This window comes from Dysidea avara, chromosome 7, assembly GCF_963678975.1.
Source record: "Dysidea avara chromosome 7, odDysAvar1.4, whole genome shotgun sequence".
NCBI lineage: Eukaryota > Metazoa > Porifera > Demospongiae > Dictyoceratida > Dysideidae > Dysidea > Dysidea avara.
The window spans coordinates 3270220-3291817 of record NC_089278.1 but is presented as its reverse complement, the minus strand read 5'-3'; the positions used below and the strand labels follow the sequence as shown (position 1 = coordinate 3291817).

The window sequence follows — 21598 nt, the reverse complement described above, 5'->3', positions numbered from 1 at the left end:
AGAGAATTATTGTGGTTTGACACGTGACTTGGTGATATACCGACCAAAGAAGGATGAAGGTTTTAGTTTACTACTTCCTACTGTTGATCTATTTACAGTCTGCAGTGTTCGCAGCAGAGAAGCCGAACATCGTACTGTTACTAACTGATGATCAGGATCTGTTGCTTGGAGGGATGTCTCCGATGTCACGAACCTTGGCGTTTCTTTCCGATGGAGCTTACCTGAAGAATTTCTTCGTTAACACGCCAGTGTGTTGCCCCAGTCGTTCAACTCTTATTAGTGGTCGGTTCCCTCATAACATTTTATACAACGAATCCGCAAAGGGGCACAGTCCACCAGCCTGTATGCACATGAATGCATCCAGCAGTGACTTTGAAGAGAAAAGCATAGCAATGTACGTGAAGAAGTTGGGATATAGGACTGGGCAGTTTGGAAAATATCTCAATCCACCAGGTGTAGAGTCGTATTGTAAGGCCTCTGGTGCTGCTCCAATGCCAGGATTTGATCGATGGTTTACCATGTGCAATGACAACAGATATTATGGGAATAAGATGAGTGACAATGGCAAGCTAAGAACTTATGGTGACAACCCGTCCGATTATCTCACTACCATCATAGCTAATGCTACCCTGAACTTTATGGAGAATTCCTTGAAGGAGAAAGAGCCATTCTTTGCATACATAGCACCTCATGCACCACACGTACCAGCAACTCCAGCCCCTCAGTATGAAAATGCTCTTCCTTACATGTTTGCTCCTCGTAGTCCCATTTACAACTATACTGCAACAGATCATCATGGAATAATGAGGCTACAAAGTCCGATGGATCCTTATCAGATTGCCCCTCAAATTGATGAGTTATTCCAAAACAGATGGCGAACATTGTTGTCAGTAGACGACCTGATGATGGACGTGGTAAATAAACTTGAACAGCACAAACAATTGAACAATACATATTTTTTGTTTACCAGTGATCATGGCTTTCAGCTTGGACAGTTTAATCTACCTAGTTGCAAGCTACAACCATACGAACATGACATCAGAGTTCCCATGTTTGTGAAAGGTCCAGGGATTGCAAAATCATCACCGGCATTTGTAGCTGGAATGGTTGATATAGCACCCACCATTATTACACTTGCAGGAGGAACTCCTCCAGACACCATGGATGGGCACTCATTTGAAACCATGATCAAGAAAAGTGAGTGGGGCTCAGATAAGAGAGCAAGCACCTGGAGAGATAAACATACCTTAGAGTACTGGTCACTGGGTGACGTGATAAGATATCAACACTATATTGATGGTCCTAACAACACTTATATTGGTGTTCGTCTTGTTAACGAGACCCACAATTATCTTTATGTGGAGTACTATGAGAACAATAACCAACGATATTTCACTGAATCAGCTGTGGAGTGTGAATTGTTTGACATGTCAGTAGATCCTTACCAGAAAGTGAACTTGCATGGTACAGACAAAGAAGACAAGAACCTGGTGAATGAGTTACACTCTTTCCTACAACAACAACTGATGTGTAGTGGTAGCAACTGTGTTTGATTATGCATGTGTAGCTACATGTTTTTGTGTTTACTACAGAATGTTTGTGTAGTGTATTATGTGACTCACATACGCTACACATGTGACAAAACAATTGCATGTCTATAATAATAGCTGCATATTATCTGCCTGTATAATCATATAGCTCTCAGCACATCGCACAGTAGATAATTCATCTGTGTAGCACACTCAGTAACTCCATAGTCATATCATTGGAGCTGTAAACACTGACCGCTATAATTTGTTAATTATACACAGACTAAGATCTTGAAGAGATGGACAAAGAAAACAAAGACAATTCAGATATCATCACACAGCTAGTGATTGACGGTGTCCACATAGTGGGCTGTATTGGTACATAGTACAGGTAAAAGAAGGCTCAAGGAGCCTGTAAAGCAGTCTGATCCATATAAAATTACTTCACCAAAACCTTTGAGTATGCAGAAAAATAATATAATTATCAGATTTCCAAATTATTCTGTTACATGCACGCTTAAATATACAGGGTCTGGAGGCATGCTCCCCAAGAAAATTTTTGAGATTGAATCTGATAACAATTTTCACCAAAAAAAAGCTGACATTTTATATGGTAGGAATTGATTGAGGCCCAGTGGGCTACTTGCAGGCTATATAAAGTTAAGAGGTGCAGCTATGTGAAGTTGAAACATTTAGGGGGTCTGGATTTCAGGTATTAACACTCTGAGATATGATTTTAGACTATTTTTACTGTGTTGGTACAGGTAAACTAAGTAACACAAAATGTGAGCTTTTAGGGCAGTTATTATTATTATTATTTATAGACCTCAAAATGAGTAGTACATATAATGATTATAATCACAACAATTACACGAGGTGGTAGGGCATTCTAGTTGACTGCTCTATTAGAGTATTTCGATCTACCTTTGCCTTAATTGTGAGCTTACTTGCCTGAATATACTTGACCAGTTTCTGGAACCTCAGAAACCCCCCTAGATCCACACTCGTATAACACTGATTGTGTTCCCTAGTTGTTTGTAAACTTGTGGTAATAAACAAGTCTGATTGAAGTGAGGTGATATTGTATGTACAGATTTGAAGATCATGAATCAACTCTCTGTACCCCTCTTTTTTTCTACAATGTATTGTGGTCCCTAGATGATCAGTGATGCATGCCATTACTCTAACACTGGGATTTGTACAGCTAGATTGATAAACGTATATATCATAGAAAGTCTGGTGAATATCTACTCAGCCTGTTAGCTTCCTGGTTACCTGTGATGGTATACTTCAACTGATTGTCAATCAATATTTCCAGATCCTTATAGCATCACAAGATGTGTGTAAAAGCAGTGCAGCCATAAATTAAATATTCAATCCATGAGGTTGACTTATAAGTGTAACCAATTACTAATGTTGTGACCATGCAAAGATCAATTGTTGATGTTGGTAAAAGTCATCCACAGTCCTGATATAGCACTGAACAGAGAGAGAAACATTGACTCGATGAAAACAGCATGGAGTACAATTACATGAGTGAGGCTCAGACACGTACACTACCACAGATGGAGCAGTATTACTCCACAAGTGGGTGTGGCAAGGAAAGAAAATAAATAAAAATGCAAAAGTATAAATCTTTACATCACCATGAACTATTTAGTATGAGAGTGTCACTAACATAATTTACTAATCTGACACTTGACCATTGTGATTCATGTTTGCTCAATACAACTTTCTATTTCCCATTGCCAACTTTCGGTGGTCAAGAGGCCATAATTCAAGAGAGAAAAAATGTATTGGAGACACATGGGAACGTAAATATAAGGCAACATAGCACAGTAGTGAATAGACTGTTGCTGCTAAATAACCTTAAAAGTTATCAGCCACCTAATATTATCTGATTTAGCATTAGAAAACTAGAATATTTGTGCTGTTTACCCCTGGAAATTTAATTATTAAAAAACACTATTATTAATTCCAATACAATTTGTAAGAGTTGAAGCAATAGAGCAGCTTATAGGTCAGGCTGGCAAATTTTAGTTACTTGTATTTTTAAAACCACAATTTTCAATTAACAACTTAACCAACCCTGGATAAAGCTTCAAAATGTTACAAAAGAAGACGTTTGCACTTTCCAAACTAGAACAAGGCCGTAATCAGCTTATACGTAACATAATCTGGGGAATCTCCTGCATTCAACCACACACTCTCACACACTAGCTATATAGTGATCTTGCTCACTCACTCACTCACTCACTCACTCACTCACTCACTCACTCACTCACTCACTCACTCACTCACTCACTCACTCACTCACTCACTCACTCACTCACTCACTCACTCACTCACTCACTCACTCACTCACTCACTCACTCACTCACTCACTCACTCACTCACTCACTCACTCACTCACTCACTCACTCACTCACTCACTCACTCACTCACTCACTCACTCACTCACTCACTCACTCACTCACTCACATGTGCTATATTAGGGAGTTTTGCAAGCCTTTACCCTCGTGCCCATCACTGTACACCCAAAGTTGGCAATGCTTCCCACAAGAAAATTCCTCATCCACACATGCTAGAAGCTTGCCACATGTGCCACACCCTTGCAACTTGGTCGACAGTTGTGCAGGACGGAATTGAATTATAATGCCTTGATACAGGATATCAACAAAGTGGCCATCGTCAAGTGCTTTGGTCCAATCATTCATGGCCAACAACAGCTGAGTTTAACAGGATCTTCCAGGAGTAAAGCCATGTTGTGGAGGAGGTATCACATTATTAGCCATCAGATGTTCCTGGATGTTACGGTTGCCTCTAATTCATAATGGATTCCAAGATTTTAATAGAATAGTAATTACCAACAATATTCCTACTTATGTACTGCAGGCAATATCTGAAACTTCCTTCTACCATTTGGGCAGTAGCTACAGAACATTCTAAAGCCTTGCTGTTTAAATCAGATTCTTATCAGTTTTAGCATGGATATACTAAACCCAGGTACCTGGTGTATAGTTTTAGCACTCATGATTATTACTGCCAAAATCACTTGTTATGTACTCCTATTACACCATATGCTCAAGAACAGTTACAAGTATTCTGGTGCCATGTAAAGTGGTGACTGCTCTAATAGAGTGTTATGGCTGAGGTTATATGATTTATTACATAATATGGTTTAACACTTAGCTAGCTAGTATACGCGAGATTATACGACCAATGATGAAGCTTTACTCCTTAATACTGTTGATTTGCTTACAGTCTGCAGTGTTTGCAGCAGATCTAGAGAAGCCAAACATCGTGCTGTTATTAACTGATGATCAGGATCTAGATCTGTTACTTGGAGGGATGTCTCCAATGTCACGAACCTTGGCATTTCTTTCCGATTGGAGCTTTGTGTTGCCCTAGTCGTTCAACCCTTATTAGTGGCAGATTCCCTCACAACTTTTTATACAACCAGTCTGCTGGGCATAGTGGTTTGCCAAACTGTATGCACATGAATGCATCCAGCAGTGACTTTGAACAGAGAAGCATAGCAATGTACGTGAAGAAGTTGGGATATAGGACTGGTCAATTTGGAAAATATCTCAATCTGAATGGTGTGGAGCCACAATGCAAGGCCTCTGGTGCTGCTCCAATGCCAGGATTTGATTGATGGTTCACCATGTGCAATGACAACAGATATTATGGGAATAAGATGAGTGACAATGGCAAGCTGAGAACTTATAGTAGACACTTCCGATTATCTCACCACCATCATAGCTAATGCTATCCTGAACTTTATGGAGAATTCCTTGAAGGAGAAAGAGCCATTCTTTGCATACATAGCACCTCATGCACCACACGTACCAGCAACTCCAGCCCCTCAGTATGAAAATGCTCTTCCTTACATGTTTGCTCCTCGTAGTCCCATTTACAACTATACTGCAACAGATCATCATGGAATAATGAAGTTACAAAGTCCGATGGATCCTTATCAGATTGCCCCTCAAATTGATGAGCTATTCCAAAACAGATGGCGAACATTATTGTCAGTGGACGACCTAATGATGGATGTGGTAAATAAACTTGATCAACACAAACAATTGAACAATACGTATTTCTTGTTTACCAGTGATCATGGCTTTCAGCTTGGACAGTTTAATCTACCTAGTTGCAAGCTACAACCATACGAACATGACATCAGAGTTCCCATGTTTGTGAAAGGTCCAGGGATTGCAAAATCATCACCGGCATTTGTAGCTGGAATGGTTGATATAGCACCAACCATTATTACACTTGCAGGAGGAACTCCTCCAGACACCATGGATGGGCACTCATTTGAAAACATGATCAAGAAAAGTGGGTGGGGCTCAGATAAAAGAGTAAGCATCTGGAGAGATAAACATACTTTAGAGTACTGGTCACTGGGTGACGTGATAAGATATATTGATGGTCCTAACAACACTTATATTGGTGTTCGTCTTGTCAATGAGACCCATAATTATCTTTATGTGGAGTACTATGAGAACAATAACCAATGATATTTCACTGAACCAGCTGTGGAGTGTGAATTGTTTGACATATCAGTAGATCCTTACCAGAAAGTGAACTTGCATGGTACAGACAAAGAAGACAAGAACCTGGTGAATGAGTTACACTCTTTCCTACAACAACAGTTGATTTGTAGCGGTAGTAACTGTGTTTGACTTGTATGAGTACTGCTATTTATTTATTTATTTTTGTTTATTACTAAACATTATTGCCTACCTGTACTGTCATCAGTAAAGCTGATGGAAGACAGTCTCAATGCCTGCATACAATAACTGACAATTTCTATACGGCAAAATTAATATAGGTGTATACCAATATATTATAGGTTCATTTCACAGTAGCAGATAGACTAGTGGGGAATTTGACCATCCAAATTTTTTACTGCTTGCTCGACTTTATAGACTATCCACCTCCTGCAAGATAACCTGTTTCCCAAGGTACACTGGGCAAGACACTGGGTGGGGATTTGATGCTCGTTGTGTCCCCACGGATTGGGAAATTGAGTTTTGAAAAAGTCAAATCCCCACCTTTCCCCCACTGTTGCTCGGGAAGGGGGAGGTGGGGGATAATATTGATAGGTGCATAAGAGTGAACAGTACTATAACAAAGAATATAACGATGTACACACAAGTCAAACACAATCAAACACAGTTACTACCGCTACACATAAGTTGTTTTTGTAGAAAAGAGTGTAACTCATTCACCAGGTTCTTGTCTTCTTTGTCTGTACCATACAAGTTCACTTTCTGGTAAGGATCTACTGACATGTCAAATAATTCACACTCCACAGCTGGTTCAGTGAAATATCGTTGGTTATTGTTCTCATAGTACTCCACATAAAGATAATTATGGGTCTCATTGACAAGACGAACACCAATATAAGTGTTGTTAGGACCATCAATATAGTGTTGATATCTTATCACGTCACCCAGTGACCAGTACTCTAAAGTATGTTTATCTCTCCAGGTGCTTTCCCTTTTATCTGAGCCCCACCCACTTTTCTTGATCATGTTTTCAAATGACTGCCCATCCATGCTGTCTGGAGGTGTACCTCCTGCAAGTGTAATAATGGTGGGTGCAATATCAACCATTCCAGCTACAAAAGCTGGTGATGATTTTGCAATACCTGGACCCTTCACAAACATGGGAACTCTGATGTCATGTTCATATGGTTGTAGCTTACAACTAGGTAGATTAAACTGTCCAAGCTGATAGCCATGATCACTGGTAAACAAGAAATACGTATTGTTCAATTGTTTGTGTTGATCAAGTGTATTTATCACATCCATCATAAGGTCATCTACTGATAATAATGACCGCCATCTGTTTTGGAATAACTCATCAATTTGAGGAGAAATCTGATAAGGATCCATTGGACTTTGTAGCCTCATTATTCCATGATGATCTGTTACAGTATAGTTGTAAATGGGACTACGAGGAGCCATCATGTAAGGTAGCACATTTTCATATTCAGGAGCTGGAGTTGCCGGTACGTGTGGTGCATGAGGTGCTATGTAAGCAAAGAATGGCTCCTCTTTATTCTTCAAAACATCTTCTAGAAAGTTAACAGTAGCATTAGCTATAATGGTAGTGAGATAATCTGAAGGGTCATGGCCATAGGTTCTGAACTTCCCATTGTCAGTAATTTCATTCCCATAATACGTACCAGTGTTACACATGGTAAACCATCGATCAAATCCTGGTAGTGGAACAGAGTCCTTACAATAGGGCTTCACACCACCTGAATTGAGATATTTTCCGAACTGACCAGTCCTATATCCCAACTTCTTCATATACTTTCCTATGCTCTTCTCTTCAAAATCACTACTGGTAGCGTTCATGTGCATACAGGCTGGTAAATCACTTTTGCCAGCAGATTGATTGTATAAAAAGTTGTGAGGAAAACGACCACTAATAAGTGTAGCACGACTGGGACAGCACACCGGTGTGTTAACGAAGAAATTCCTAATGTACGCTCCATCGGAAAGAAACGCCAAGGTTCGTGACATCGGAGACATCCCTCCAAGCAACAGATCCTGATCATCAGTTAGTAACAGTACGATGTTTGGCTTGTCTGCTGCAAATGCTGCAGACTGTAAGCAAAGTAACAGTAGAAAAGGATTAAGTGACTTCATCCTTGAGCAGCAAGGTCTAGCGAGTCACGTGTCATATTGTCACGTGTGTGCAGCTAAAGTGGCTGGTGGTGAAAGCTATGACTGCTCTATTAAAGTGACTACTGTATTAGAGCAGAAATATTATAATACCTGTGATTAGAACATAATATTATACTCTCCTTCAGCATGCTCAGTGCATGTGTATTTTGCCTTATTCTTGTGATTAAAAATTATTGCGCTGCACTGCATGTAGTTGTTCTTACGTGTGTACCAAACTTTTGATATTAATTTAGTGCTCTTCAGTGTTACAAGTCTATCTAAGGACCCTGGCCGGCATCCCTATGTCTTTTTATAGACTATCCTATGCAAGCAACCATTGCAAACTGACTACAGCATACTGATAGCATTCAGTGTGGTTCCCCATCTCTTCTGAACCAGTATTTATTGTGAAGCCACTTCTTTTCATTGAGAGTTAATGATTGGAATGGACTACAAAGAAAAACAGGGGTGGATCTAGGATTTATAAAAGGGGTACTCAAGGTACTAGTCTCTTGGGTGGAGGTATGCACCTCCCCAGGAAATTTTTGAGAAATACATGCTAAAATATTTGGAGATATTTTCACATAAAATGCATATTTCTGCCTGTAGATATTTTATATACTGCCTTTAGATTATAGCTAGGTACGGCTCTCTGAAGCATTGTTAATGGAAAGGTTTGGGTTGGTTCAGACAACCAAGCACATGATGTACCCTCTCACAATTGCACAACAATAGATGCATGTTAGAATAATAATGTTGAAAGTGGAAAATTTTGAAATTTGAATGATACAAGATTGAATCTGGAGCATTTTCAATGGAAATTGCGTACCTGAATTAAGTATTGCTATACATAATAGCTACACAGGTATATGAATCAAGCCTTTTAAACAGACCAATACACTTCATTGTATGTATAGATATGGATAAATTCCATAGCAGAACCAACTATTATGTATCTGCTGAATGTTCTATTACAGTAGTTAGGTGACTGCCTCTATTAGAGTATCTTGATCTTATACACCTCCAATGCTGATCCGAGTTCTTGTTGCATAACCTTTAGCATAAATCCAGTGATAGCTAATGTCTTGGAAAGATGTTTATAAGGTGGGTTTATGAGTATTTGTATTGTTATAGTGATCATATAATTATGCTAAGACAAAATTTCATTATAATCCTCAGCATAATATAATATATTGATCAAATAAAGTCTAAAAGTGAAGGGGGGCAGCCCCCCCCCCCCCCCTCCCCGAAAAAAGTATAAATCTGGTCATTTTGCATATGCTTGTGTATGCATTCCAGAGCATTTGTCATCTTTTTACTTTTGAATGTGTGAGGGTACACTAAAAGTAAAAAATGAGCAGTCTAGACTGGCATGAGACTACAGAATGATGGATACACACAAGGCAGTGAAATTCAACTGCATGGTACAAAATACATGGTACAAAATACTGGAGAAGTGAATAAAAAATTCTCTTTGAATGTGCAGTTTAGTTCTGGCCAGTGTAACAGACACTTAGCTAATATTATTGGATTTAGGCATTTGCTTTGCTGTGTTACAAAATCATCAGTGATGCATGAGTGATAAATTGTTCACTGTTGGCTCATTGACAGCACAAAAGTAGCAGCTAACAAAGGGTACTTAAACCTTCATGAAAGAATCTAGAAAGGGACATGAACTTTCTTAGGCTGAAAAGTTTTAGTAAAGACCAATAGTAGAGTAGAGCGTTCGTATAAACAGCCATTAAAGTGATGCTTACACCATCATTATTCTGACATAATTCTCTGAGGCCTACATTATTGTAGTCTTTACTATACCACTGGCACATATTTATCCATCTTGTGGAAAATGAAAGACCTTTATTCACTGCCATTAAATTGCACATCATTACACAAAAATAATTTGAATTATGTTGTTAGAGAGTAATCAAACACAGTTGCTACCACTACACATCAGTTGTTGTAGGAAAGAGTATAACTCATTCACCAGGTTCTTGTCTTCTTTGTCTGTATACCATGCAAGTTCACTTTCTGGTAAGGATCTACTGATATGTCAAACAATTCACACTCCACAGCTGGTTCAGTGAAATATCATTGGTTATTGTTCTCATAGTACTCCACATAAGATAATTGTGGGTCTCATTGACAAGACAAATGCCAATATAAGTGTTGTTAGGACCATCAATATAGTGTTGATATCTTATCACGTCACCTAGTGACCAGTACTCTAAGGTAAGGTGTGCTTATCCCTCCAGGTGTTTACGCTCTTATCTGAGCCCCACCCACTTTTCTTGATCATGTTTTAAATGACTGCCCATCCATTGTTTCTGGAGGAGTTACTCCTGACAGTATAATAATGGTGGGTGCTATATCAACCATGCCAGATACGTACAAATACTGCTGACGATTTTGCACTTTACAGAACATGGGAACTCTGGTGTCATGTTTGTATGGATGTAGGTAGATTAAACTGTCCAAGCTGAAAGCCATGATCACTGGTAAACAAGAAATATGTATACATTGTTCAATTTTTGTACTTATCCAGCTGTGCTACCACGTCCATCATTAAGTCATCCACTGATAATAATGTTCGCCATCTGTTTTGGAATAACTCGTCAATTTGAAGAGCAATCTGATAAGGATCCATCGGACTTTGTAGCCTCATTATTCCATGATGATCTATTACAGTATAGTTGTAAATGGGACTACGAGGAGCCATCATGTAAGGTAGCATATTTTCATATTCAGGAGCTAGAGTTGCCGGTGAAGGGATGTGGCCATAGGTTCTTATGTTGCGACCATTTGATTTATTGCTTAAACTCCTGCAATTGGCTAATTCCTTGCAAGAGTGGTAACAACACATACAGTCACAAAATACAATAACAAGACATATATAGACACAATAAACAACTAATTAAATACGAAAACAAACAACTACTATTATAAGCCAAATCATCAATAATAAGAATGGTAATCATGACAGAATTGCTGGTAATGAAGGTCCTTGATGATCAAAATGAAATGGAAGCTCTAGCACGGAAGTATTTTTGAGAGGAAATCTTTCAGTGGTTAGCAAAATAATCTTTTACTCTGGTGTCATATTGACAATGACCAAATTTAATTGCAGGTGACAATGGAATGCATTTGGAGTGGTGGTATTGACAATGCATTAAACAAGTATCCTGAAATTGAATAAGTTTCCTAAATGACAACCAATTGAGTTCAGAAAAATACTGTGACACATGATCAAACTTTGATAGTTGTTTGCATATCCATACAGCTCTGTTCTGCATATGTTCCAACAATTGCATGATTGCTGAGATATGTGCCACCCACCCCAAAAGTGATTAGGGGACTGGTGGCACAAGCTATGACTGCTCTATTAAAAATTTTGTGACTGTTCTAATACTTGTGATTAGAACCTTACTCTTGTTCCACCTTTTGATCTATCCGTGAGAATCAATTAAGGAATCAAGTTTCCATGTTAGCTATAACCAGGAGCTCATCGAGTCCTTGATGAGCTCATTACCAAAAATTTATTGTACAGCAAGCTTTTGTTATTAATTTAATGTTCTTGTTACAAGGACCTCCCTGCATCAGATTATCCCAGCATGCTTATTATACAAACTGACTACTGATGAAAAGCATATATTATGGCATATGCTCATGAGAATCTCCTGCTGGGATTGGGTACAGAACTTCATTATACTTTCTGGCTGGTAAAGGCAGAAAATTGTCTTTAATGTTGAGCACTATAGCTCTAGTGTTCAGTGGGGTTCCTCAAAAAGGTCTGTTCTTTAAAAATCCAAACCATGTATGTTAGCTATGTGTTTACAGTGAAGTAATTTCTTTTCAATGATTGGAATGGACTGGCTCAAAAAAAGAAGTAAAGCCGGTCATTTTTGCATATGCTTGTGCACTGGCTTTTATTTTTCAGTGTGTGAGGGCATACTATAAGTAAAAATGAGTAGTCTAGACACAAGACTTGTATGATGGATACACACGAGGCAGTGAATGATAAACTAGAAGAGAGTGAAAATATTTGTTTGAAAGTACAGCGAGCCCAGTTCTGGCCAGAAACTGTTTGGAATGAACACATAATATTATTGTGTTTAGGCTGTGATTGTGTTTCATCATCAGTGATGCATGCATGAGTGATACTGTTGGCTCATAGTTTGACAGTGCAAAAATAGCGAGTGACAACACAATTATGTAGTATGGTACAACAGTATTAAGTTTTGTTTATTAACAAAACTATCCTTCGGGGAAGAATCTTTCTTAGGAAGAAAGTTTTATGAAAAAAGAGCAATGCAGCTAATTGATGTGGAGTATTGCATGGAGTTTGGTTTTCATTATACACGTAGATGTCAATACACTCACACTCAGTTTTAATTGCCAAATTAAAACTGATCATATAAGTGTCAGTGTATTGTGTGCTATAGCTACTACTATATAGTTGGCATTTTTTGCTTGGGAATAGATTGATAGGCATGATATTCAAGTGTTTTGCATGTATTATAATAAAATGTGCGTCGCAGAAAAGCCTTGGTTGTGTTGTATATAACCATGTAGTATTGTTTCAGTGACGACTGACATGATGAGGGTGCTGTGAACTATGTCCCATCCATGTAAGGTGGACAATCAAACCTCACTAGCATCACATGCATATTAGTATTTTGATTGCATTCTTGTGATATTAATATACATGATACATACAACTAGCTGCTTAAAGAGTTTAACAATTGGCACATGGACTTGTCACTAAATCTACGACAATCAAATGACTAGAGATGAATGATGCTCAGCAATGCATGCCACGGCATAGTATTGTGTCGCAAGTACCTGGCAACAATCAAACATCATTGGATGAAATTTCGGCACAACTATATAATATTCATATAGTATCTTGAATTCACCCCTGGTTGACATAATTTTGGCAGTTAAATTGTAGAGTTGTATGAGTAACTTTGGGCATTTAGGCTTCAGAGAATTCATGCTTCTTCTATTCCACATTTCTGAAAGGTTCACAATATGCAGTTATTATTCTCATAACGGAATTTTCTTGACTTCAAATGTTCAACACTTTGAGCAGTAAAACTGGTGTTCTATTAGGCAAGGAGACTATTTTTAGTTGGTGGTAAGATGCTATAGCAGAATAATTAATGAGTTGCTCTACTGACTTATGCACTTTGCTTATCCCATAATTATTCCTCTGGCATAATTCCCTGAGGCCTACAATATTGTAGTCCACACCACTTGTAATTTATTCATCTTGCCGGAAAATGAAAGAACATTAATTCAATGCCACATCACTAACACAAAAATAATTTGAACTAGGTTGTTAGAGAGCAATCAAATACAGTTGTTACCACTACACATCAGTTGTTGTTGTAGGAAAGAGTGTAACTCATTCACCAGGTTCTTATCTTCTTTGTCTGTACCATACAAGTTCACTATCTGGTAAGGATCTACTGACATGTCAAACAATTCACACTCCACAGCTGATTCAGTGAAATATCGTTGGTTATTGTTCTCATAGTACTCCACATAAAGATAATTATGGGTCTCATTGACAAGACGAACACCAATATAAGTGTTGTTAGGACCATCAATATAGTGTTGATATCTTATCACGTTACCTAGTGACCAGTACTCTAAGGTGTGTTTATCTCTCCAGGTGCTTACTCTCTTATCTGAGCCCCACTCAGTTTTCTTGATCATGTTTTCAAATGACTGCCCATCCATGGTGTCTGGAGGAGTTCCTCCTGCAAGTGTAATAATGGTGGGTGCTATATCAACCATTCCAGCTACAAATGCCGGTGATGATTTTGCAATCCCTGGACCTTTCACAAACATGGGAACTCTGATGTCATGTTCATATGGTTGTAGCTTGCAACTAGGTAGATTAAACTGTCCAAGCTGAAAGCCATGATCACTGGTAAACAAGAAATATGTATTGTTCAATTGTTTGTGCTGATCAAGTTTATTTACCACGTCCATCATAAGGTCATCCACTGATAATAATGTTCGCCATCTGTTTTTGAATAACTCATCAATTTGAGGAGAAATCTGATAAGGATCCATCGGACTTTGTAGCCTCATTATTCCATGATGATCTGTTACAGTATAGTTGTAAATGGGACTACGAGGAGCCATCATGTAAGGTAGCACATTTTCATATTCTGGAGCTGGAGTTGCTGGTACGTGTGGTGCATGAGGTGCTATGTAAGCAAAGAATGGCTCCTCTTTATTCTTCAAAACATCTTCTAGAAAGTTCAGAGTAGCATTAGCTATAATGGTAGTGAGATAATCTGAAGGGTCATGGCCATAGGTTCTTATATTGCCATTTTCAGTAATTTTGTTTCCATAATACATACCAGTACACATGGTAAACCATCGATCAAATCCCGGTAGTGGAGCAGAGCCAGAGGTCTTACAATATCTCTCCACACCCGGCCCATTCAAATATTTTCCAAATTGACCAGTTTTGTATCCCAACTTCTTCATATACTTTCCTATGCTTTTCTCTTCAAAGTCACTACTGGATGCATTCATGTGCATACAGGCTGGTAAATCACTTTTGCCAGCATATTGATTGTATAAAAAGTTGTGAGGAAGACGACCACTAATAAGTGTAGCACGGCTGGGACAACACACAGGTGTGTTAACGAAGAAATTTTTCAGGTAAGCTCCATCGGAAAGAAACGCCAACGTTCGTGACATCGGAGACATCCCTCCAAGCAACAGATCCTGATCATAGATAGAATAGATTCTTTAACCAATGTGCTCATAGCTAGCTACAGGTATTATCACTAGTTATGATTTTCAGCACAGGGCCAAATCTCAACTAAGCTATGTACGAATTAACAGTACGATGTTTGGCTTGTCTGCTGCAAATGCTGTAGACTGTAAACAAATGAACAGCAGAAAGAGTGACGAATAGAACTTCATCCTTGTTTGCGTTTATTTCAAGGGTTTATTTAATGCTAGTCACGTGTTACATAAAAAATTAATCCAAACCACAATCAAAAATTTTTGCACGAAGCCTTGGCATGAATCGCATCTATAATCGCATGAATCGGAAGATGCCAAACCGCTTAATTTTTCTCATGATAGTAGTACCGGTGTTTGCAGACTCAAGCAAACCACCAAACTTTGTGTTTCTTTTTAACGATGACCAAGACCTCACATTAGGTGGTATGACTCCCATGTCGCGCACTTTGGCTTTGATGCAAGATGGTATTTATTTGAAGAACTTCTTTGCTAACTCTCCATTGTGTTGTCCTTCCAGAGCAGCGTTGGTTAGCGGACGGTACCCGCACAACTACGTGTCTAGTGATGGAAGCGGATGCATGAAGTTGAATGTAAGTACACCAGAATTTTACAACCACACATTCCCTGTATACTTCAAAGATCATGGATACACGGTTGGTGCTTTTGGAAAGCTGCTAAATCCTACAGGCACACCAGCCTGCTATCACCAACCCATGCCAGGAGTGGATGACTATCTCTTGATGTGCAACAGTGATAGATACTTCAACGTGTCACTAGTGAATGCTAATGGTCATTATATCAGTGGCTTTCAACCACAAGACTACCTCACGGCCATTGTGGGCAATGCTACAGTTAAATTTATTGAGAAAGCACTGCAAAATGACAAGCCATTTTTTGCTTACATAGGTCCTCATGCTCCACATTATCCTGCCACTCCAGCTCCATGGTATGCAGACACCTTCCCCATAATTCATCCACCTCACACACCCAACTACAATTACAGTGCTAAAGATCACCACTTTCTGCTGCGTCAGCAGTTACCACTGGATAAGTACGAAGAGGAACTCATCACAGAGTTGTTCAGAGATCGCTGGCGTTCTCTTCTGTCTGTGGATGATCTAATGATGGATGTAGTGAGCATGTTGACAAACCACTCGGCTATGGATAACACCTACTTCATATGGAGTAGTGATCATGGCTATAAGCTGGGACAGTTTTGTCTGCCTCGTGAAAAGCACCAGCCTTATGAAAATGACATTAGAGTACCATTCTTTATCAAAGGACCTGATATTCATAAACATAAAAGTCTCTCAGAAGTAGTTAGCATGATTGATGTTGCTCCAACCCTACTGGAGCTAGCTGGTATAGAAGTACATCCAGAAATGGAGGGAGAATCTTTCGCTAGCCTGCTTACTGGCAAAGAAGAGAACAGCTGGAAAAAAGACAAGCACATTATAGAATTCTGGAGCCAAGGTGATGGTATTAAGATCAACCATTATGTGGATGGCCCTAATAACACTTTCATTGGTGTTAGGTTATTAAATGAATCACACAATATTGCTTATCTAGAATTCTATGAGAACATAGTTGGGGAACATGAATTCAACATTGAACCATGTGACTACGAGCTATTTGATTTGACTAGTGACCCATACCAGCTAAACAATTTATACAACACTCCTAACATGGATAGAGAACTTGTGAAAGAGTTGAAGCAGTATCTTCATCAGGTGGTCCTTTGTAAGGGATCTCAGTGCCACCAGCATATACTCACATAGCAATAATATTTTTTTTGTACGGTAAAAAAAAAATTAAAAATCTTTTTAACATGTTTATTATCACCAACCTCTCAGTAAGTGATGGTTGAGTTATTGTTAAGGTAACTTTTGAGGTCATCCTGCATCATCAGTACCTGTGTGAGCTCACATGACATCACGTGATACATACACTGGTCATACCTGTAGAGTGTATGCTGCAGCATCCATCATCTCTTCATAAACCTGCTCATCTATATTGTCCACTGTATCACAAATCTAGGGGATACAACAGTGGCATAATACTGTTGTACTTATATTAAAAAAAAAGAATTGAATGTTCTAATAGTTACTGACATAACTGAATGCACTACTAGAGAGATAAAATTTTTGGCGATTTAACTCAAGATAACAGGGAGAATGCTTTGTGTCATACTGTATTCTCTCTGTTTAGTTGGCTAATTCTTTTTGGCAAATCAAAGTCAATTCGCCAAAATTTTGTATTATATGGTACTATGGCCAGACTGCTTTCCCCCCCATTTTTGAGTGACGAGAAATGCTGGCCATCAATTAAAAAGCAGCCAGCCACATGAGACTAATGAGGTGACTAGTTTGTCTTACGTGACTTGTGCACTCTCTACAGAGTTGTAACGTAGCTGAATGCTCTACAGAGAGCATAGCTGAAACATCTACAAGGTGACTTGTGATGTGGCTGAACTCTATAGAGTGACTTTTAATGTAGCTGAACTCTCTACAGAGTAACTTACTAGTTGAACTCTCTACAGAGAGGCCTGTAGCACCGCTGAACTGTTTACAGAGAGACTTGTAATGTAGCCAAACTCTCTACAGGGTGACTTGTGATGTAGTTGAATTTTATACAGAGCAACTTGTAATGTAGCCAAACCCTACTGGGTGAAGCTGAACTTTCTATACAGGGCGGCTTGTTTGTAGTTTAACTCTCTACAGGGTTTGTTACATACCTGAATTCTCTACAGAGAGACTTGTAATGTAGCTGAACTGAATGCCCATAGAGTGACTTATGTTACGTAACTGACTGCTCTAATAGGGTGACTGCACTATTACAGTAGTTTTCAGCATGGTAAGCAAACCATTTTGTTATTAGCAAACTTGATCTGTGTGACTGTTGCTTTCTGTGTTATATCTACATGGGATTTCTACCAAACCACAGAAGGTTTGAGGTTTGATATTTACCCTACCCATGTACCGATTTTCCTTCTTCCCATATTACATTATCTGTGCTTCCTGTCAATAACACTGGTGCGGCATGCCAGCTTCTTGGGCCACACGATACACTAATGTCCATGTGTCTTGATCACATGATCTCAAAGGAAAGTTTAACCTGGAACCTGTCAAAGGTAGTTTGGGTAAAAATTTATTGGCCTTACTATACACAGTGCATTGCCTGGCATTACATTATCATTACATTTTCAGTTAAGTAACAGACATCAACACCACATAATCATGGAGGACCAACATCCATCCACTGGTGGATGCATCAATGGTAATACAATAGAGCATCATTTTACAACTTCCTCCATAACATAAAGGTTAACAACAGGCACCTTTTGTTGCTAAAACAGGATGGATTTGATGGTGTTCTACTAATATGAGTTCTGCTTGTGTGGATCTACAACCAATGCATGACTATCTCATGACATTGGTACTTAAAAGTTACCTGTGTATTACATTAGTGAACTAAACAAACGGCAGATTCACATTGTCAAACAAGAATGTGTGTCATATTTACCTGATGGTAACAGGTGTCCAAGGCAACATTGGCAAATCCTCCGTATGTTTGTCTCTCTTCTTCAGTTTTAACATCATCAGCTCCTGTAAATAGTCCTCCGGCTATGTGAACACAGCATCACATGATACAAAGAGGGTGTGTACAATTAGCTTTACCAGGAATTAAAGTTTCAGGATCAATAAAGGGACCATAGTCCGAACGACCGGTGAATGGGAAAATCCGATAATTCAAACGCTTCTGACTGAAACATATGATGATAATTCACCAACTTTATAGTGTAATGCTCACATGAATCTCTGTTCAAACAGTCCCTGGATGGTTTCACATTGTGTTCTGATCTCCTCATCTGCCTGTTATCAAAGTGTTGAGGTGATCATGGTGACATGCTACTTACCATGGACCCATTGTAGACACCTCTGACATAATTTGGTGATGCTATCATGTCAAAGTTGAGATTGAGAGCAATACTCTCCTTCTCTTCATCACTCAGATTGTCCACGTAGTATATAGAACCCAGCAACCCCAACTCCTCAGCTCCCCAAAAGGCAAACATTACCTATGTAATATATTAAATATCTAATACACAACTCATTATTTTTATAACCTTATTTTTTGGTCTTAAGTTGTTCCGTGCTAAAGCCAAAGCAATCTCCAGATTAGCAGCAGAGCCACTCCTATAAGGATGCATATGTATGAATTAGCCACACCCACAAATAGCTCCACCCACCCATTGTCATTGATTCCAGGTCCAGCAGGCACACTATCCAAATGACTACCAAACTGAGAAGAGAATGACATTACACTTGTCATTGACATATCAGTTACCATAGCAACATACCACAATGATGCTGTCTTCCTTGCCATGAGTGGTACTAGCCAGAACATTATAAGTGGTAGCTATGGTTACACTGGTACTTGTCTCAATATGAACTTCCAAAGTCTACATAACAGATTATATCAATACAAACAGGCATGCACCCACCCACACACACAGAGGACGAACACAGACGAACACAGCAAAGCAAAAGTAAAGACTTCGTAGCACTGGGACACCTGTGTGCTATTCAGCACAGGAAAATCCTTCTGGGGCAGGACTAGTAACCCGCAGGAGGTTGTACCATGTCCCACAGGTGAAGGTGTGGGCATCGAAGGACCTTCATCCGCTGTGTGAGTCATGGACAGTTGGCATTTGCTTCCCCAGTTAATACCAGATACCCATTGATGTTACAGCTTTCCCCGGTTGACACCAGGCCACCAGACTTCCATTTACACAGCTGGGTAGACTGGAGCAATGTGAGTAAAGTTTCTTGCTCAAGGAAACAACAACATCAATATGGCATAACCGGGCATTGACCCAGGAACCTTTCAACGATGCTCTAGCTACTTGGCTATGCTGCCTCACGACACACACACACACACAACTAACATATTGTGATAGAACAATCAGATCTAATAATTTCTGTCCAAGTTGATAAGTAGAACCGAGGACAGGTACACTAACAGTATCTTCTGGTCCCCCTCCTGTTTGACAACATGTCAACAATAGCAAATGATGAGACATCATCTAACCAAATATTCGAGATGTGGGTGGTCCTGAAGAAGCCGTGTTCTCATCTCTCATCATGACAATAGCTGAAGCTCCAGCATCCACTGCATTACTTGCCTGCACTGTATGTAGTAAACCATCTCCTTTGTACACACTACACACACCTTATCATAGAGGGAACATTCAGTGTTGGAATAATCCAACAATGCTACACTTCCAGCTATGAAATCTGTGAAATCTCCCTCATCACAAGCTGTACCTAAAAATCACCGTGACATATACAGCAGAGTCTACCATCTACCCCAACCCTGGAGGCTGGCTGGGTAAGGCTCTCCTCACCATTAACAAGTTGTAGAGTTCCATCAGCAGTGCCACTACCCGAGTAGCTCATTACTGCATACTCTGAGCCCTGAAGAAGGAGTACTGTTTATTATATTAGTATAAATTGCTACCTCTAGAAACGTCCATGTGAATGTCAAGTCAGAATATTTAGCAGTAAATACAGCTTGTCCTTCAGCCAGGTTAGCATAAACTGGGACCTGCATGATGACAAATAAGTGCTGGTAGTCACTATTTCGTCTTGCATTGCCAGACCCTTCTAACATACAGTAAGCTTATAAGTACCCAACAATAAAAAGGTCTGGCTATGCAATAGTTTAGATGATACAAAACAGTTAATGTTAAACCTCAAAGTGTTGTAGTGTGACATTGTAGCCAGCTGATTCCAGCTGTTCCTTTATGTATTCTAATAGAGTGCAAGACCCAAATAAAACTGACTGCACCTTTAACACTCACCAGCTGATTTATTATATCCACTCTGTACTGACCGACTGTCAATGATACATCATGATTAGCTGTAGCAACACTTAGCCCCACCTACCTTGGAAGATCAAAGTCATTGGCTATATATTGTAGTTGCTATGTACAAATACAGACAGTATACATTAGTCACGGACACAAATTACCTTCAGTGTTTCAAGAGCATTGTTGACTTTAAAGGCTTCTTGTAGAGGCTTGTCAGATGAATCTGACTTACCAAATGCTATTACAAGTCCAACAGCTGCACCGATGAGTAGACAAATCATTAATGCTATTATAATCCACAAGTAACAGCAATATCGAGTCCTGTGAGTGTCTCTTCTGTGAAAATACAATGGTCTATATAAGGTGTTTACAATTTTCCTAGTTCACCTGTGGATGCTTCTGTGACGAGAACTGGAAAATACGAACATGCAGCACAAAATTTATGAATGGGTATTCCCCTACCTGCCTCCTGAAGTGTAGTCAGTAAAGGCTAACGGAATCTTCTCCTCCGACATTTCCTACACGAAACAAAAAATATACAATTAGCATACATTTAATACAGTACTGTACCTGACTGTGATAAAGATTGTACTGTATGCGCCTAGGATAATGAAGTCACGTGGTAAACTCGCGTTGATTTTCATTAAAAATGAAGGGGCGGCCGCTCAAGAGCCGGCTACACTCCGTTTCATGACTTTTTGAAACCCCATTTTTGCCTTGTGGTGGCCACTACTTAA

General features: G+C 39.2%; 6 protein-coding genes across 9 annotated transcripts; 3 read left to right on the top strand and 3 right to left on the bottom strand.

Annotated features, from left to right (window-relative positions):
* Nucleotides 1-53: 53 nt before the first annotated feature.
* LOC136259885 (N-acetylglucosamine-6-sulfatase-like) lies at nucleotides 54-1553 on the top strand. The gene has a single exon (XM_066053441.1). It carries the CDS (start codon nucleotides 54-56, stop codon nucleotides 1551-1553), a length of 1500 nt encoding a protein of 499 aa, XP_065909513.1.
* Nucleotides 1554-5314: 3761 nt separating this feature from the next.
* Nucleotides 5315-6055, top strand: LOC136259884 (N-acetylglucosamine-6-sulfatase-like). Its single transcript, XM_066053440.1, has one exon. It carries the CDS (start codon nucleotides 5315-5317, stop codon nucleotides 6053-6055), a length of 741 nt encoding a protein of 246 aa, XP_065909512.1.
* Nucleotides 6056-6661: 606 nt separating this feature from the next.
* LOC136260492 (N-acetylglucosamine-6-sulfatase-like) lies at nucleotides 6662-8240 on the bottom strand. The gene has a single exon (XM_066054232.1). It carries the CDS (start codon nucleotides 8198-8200, stop codon nucleotides 6707-6709), a length of 1494 nt encoding a protein of 497 aa, XP_065910304.1. The 5' UTR covers nucleotides 8201-8240; the 3' UTR covers nucleotides 6662-6706.
* A 5253-nt stretch (nucleotides 8241-13493) lies between these two features.
* On the bottom strand, nucleotides 13494-15060 carry LOC136260098 (N-acetylglucosamine-6-sulfatase-like). Its single transcript, XM_066053723.1, has one exon. The coding sequence runs from the start codon at nucleotides 14945-14947 to the stop codon at nucleotides 13568-13570; it is 1380 nt and encodes a 459-aa protein (XP_065909795.1). The 5' UTR covers nucleotides 14948-15060; the 3' UTR covers nucleotides 13494-13567.
* Nucleotides 15061-15254: 194 nt separating this feature from the next.
* Nucleotides 15255-16816, top strand: LOC136260096 (N-acetylglucosamine-6-sulfatase-like). 4 transcript variants are annotated; one of them, XM_066053722.1, is made up of 3 exons: nucleotides 15255-15454; nucleotides 15507-15579; nucleotides 15629-16816. In XM_066053722.1, the coding sequence occupies exons 2-3, from the start codon at nucleotides 15564-15566 to the stop codon at nucleotides 16765-16767; spliced, it is 1155 nt and encodes a 384-aa protein (XP_065909794.1). In that variant the 5' UTR covers nucleotides 15255-15454; nucleotides 15507-15563; the 3' UTR covers nucleotides 16768-16816. The 4 variants fall into 4 exon arrangements, with proteins under 4 accessions (XP_065909794.1, XP_065909792.1, XP_065909793.1 ...); XM_066053720.1 differs by having other exon boundaries at nucleotides 15507-16816; XM_066053721.1 differs by having other exon boundaries at nucleotides 15255-15579.
* LOC136260094 (aminopeptidase-like) lies at nucleotides 16755-21516 on the bottom strand. Its single transcript, XM_066053717.1, has 21 exons — nucleotides 21432-21516; nucleotides 21324-21379; nucleotides 21249-21272; nucleotides 21023-21197; nucleotides 20938-20975; nucleotides 20853-20887; nucleotides 20744-20802; nucleotides 20510-20596; nucleotides 20397-20466; nucleotides 20222-20316; nucleotides 20081-20174; nucleotides 19938-20032; nucleotides 19350-19451; nucleotides 19239-19291; nucleotides 19116-19185; nucleotides 18906-19067; nucleotides 18800-18861; nucleotides 18667-18752; nucleotides 18512-18612; nucleotides 16948-17022; nucleotides 16755-16901 (listed from the first exon to the last, which is right to left on the bottom strand). The coding sequence occupies exons 2-21, from the start codon at nucleotides 21374-21376 to the stop codon at nucleotides 16839-16841; spliced, it is 1599 nt and encodes a 532-aa protein (XP_065909789.1). The 5' UTR covers nucleotides 21377-21379; nucleotides 21432-21516; the 3' UTR covers nucleotides 16755-16838.
* Between the last annotated feature and the right edge of the window lie 82 nt (nucleotides 21517-21598).

Bases quoted from the DNA above. Each gene is read 5' to 3' on its own strand.
- LOC136259885 (XM_066053441.1), top strand. From the start codon at position 54: ATGAAGGTTTTAGTTTACTACTTCCTACTGTTGATCTATTTACAGTCT.
- LOC136259884 (XM_066053440.1), top strand. From the start codon at position 5,315: ATGGAGAATTCCTTGAAGGAGAAAGAGCCATTCTTTGCATACATAGCA.
- LOC136260492 (XM_066054232.1), bottom strand. From the start codon at position 8,200: ATGAAGTCACTTAATCCTTTTCTACTGTTACTTTGCTTACAGTCTGCA.
- LOC136260098 (XM_066053723.1), bottom strand. From the start codon at position 14,947: ATGTCTCCGATGTCACGAACGTTGGCGTTTCTTTCCGATGGAGCTTAC.
- LOC136260096 (XM_066053719.1), top strand. From the start codon at position 15,268: ATGAATCGCATCTATAATCGCATGAATCGGAAGATGCCAAACCGCTTA. The intron at 15,936-15,992 runs GTATGCAGACAC...CTACAATTACAG, and splicing joins CCTGCCACTCCAGCTCCATG to TGCTAAAGATCACCACTTTC.
- LOC136260094 (XM_066053717.1), bottom strand. From the start codon at position 21,376: ATGTCGGAGGAGAAGATTCCGTTAGCCTTTACTGACTACACTTCAGGA. The intron at 20,888-20,937 runs GTAGGTGGGGCT...TATCATTGACAG, and splicing joins AATGACTTTGATCTTCCAAG to TCGGTCAGTACAGAGTGGAT. The intron at 19,186-19,238 runs GTGGGTGGAGCT...GCATCCTTATAG, and splicing joins CCTGGAATCAATGACAATGG to GAGTGGCTCTGCTGCTAATC.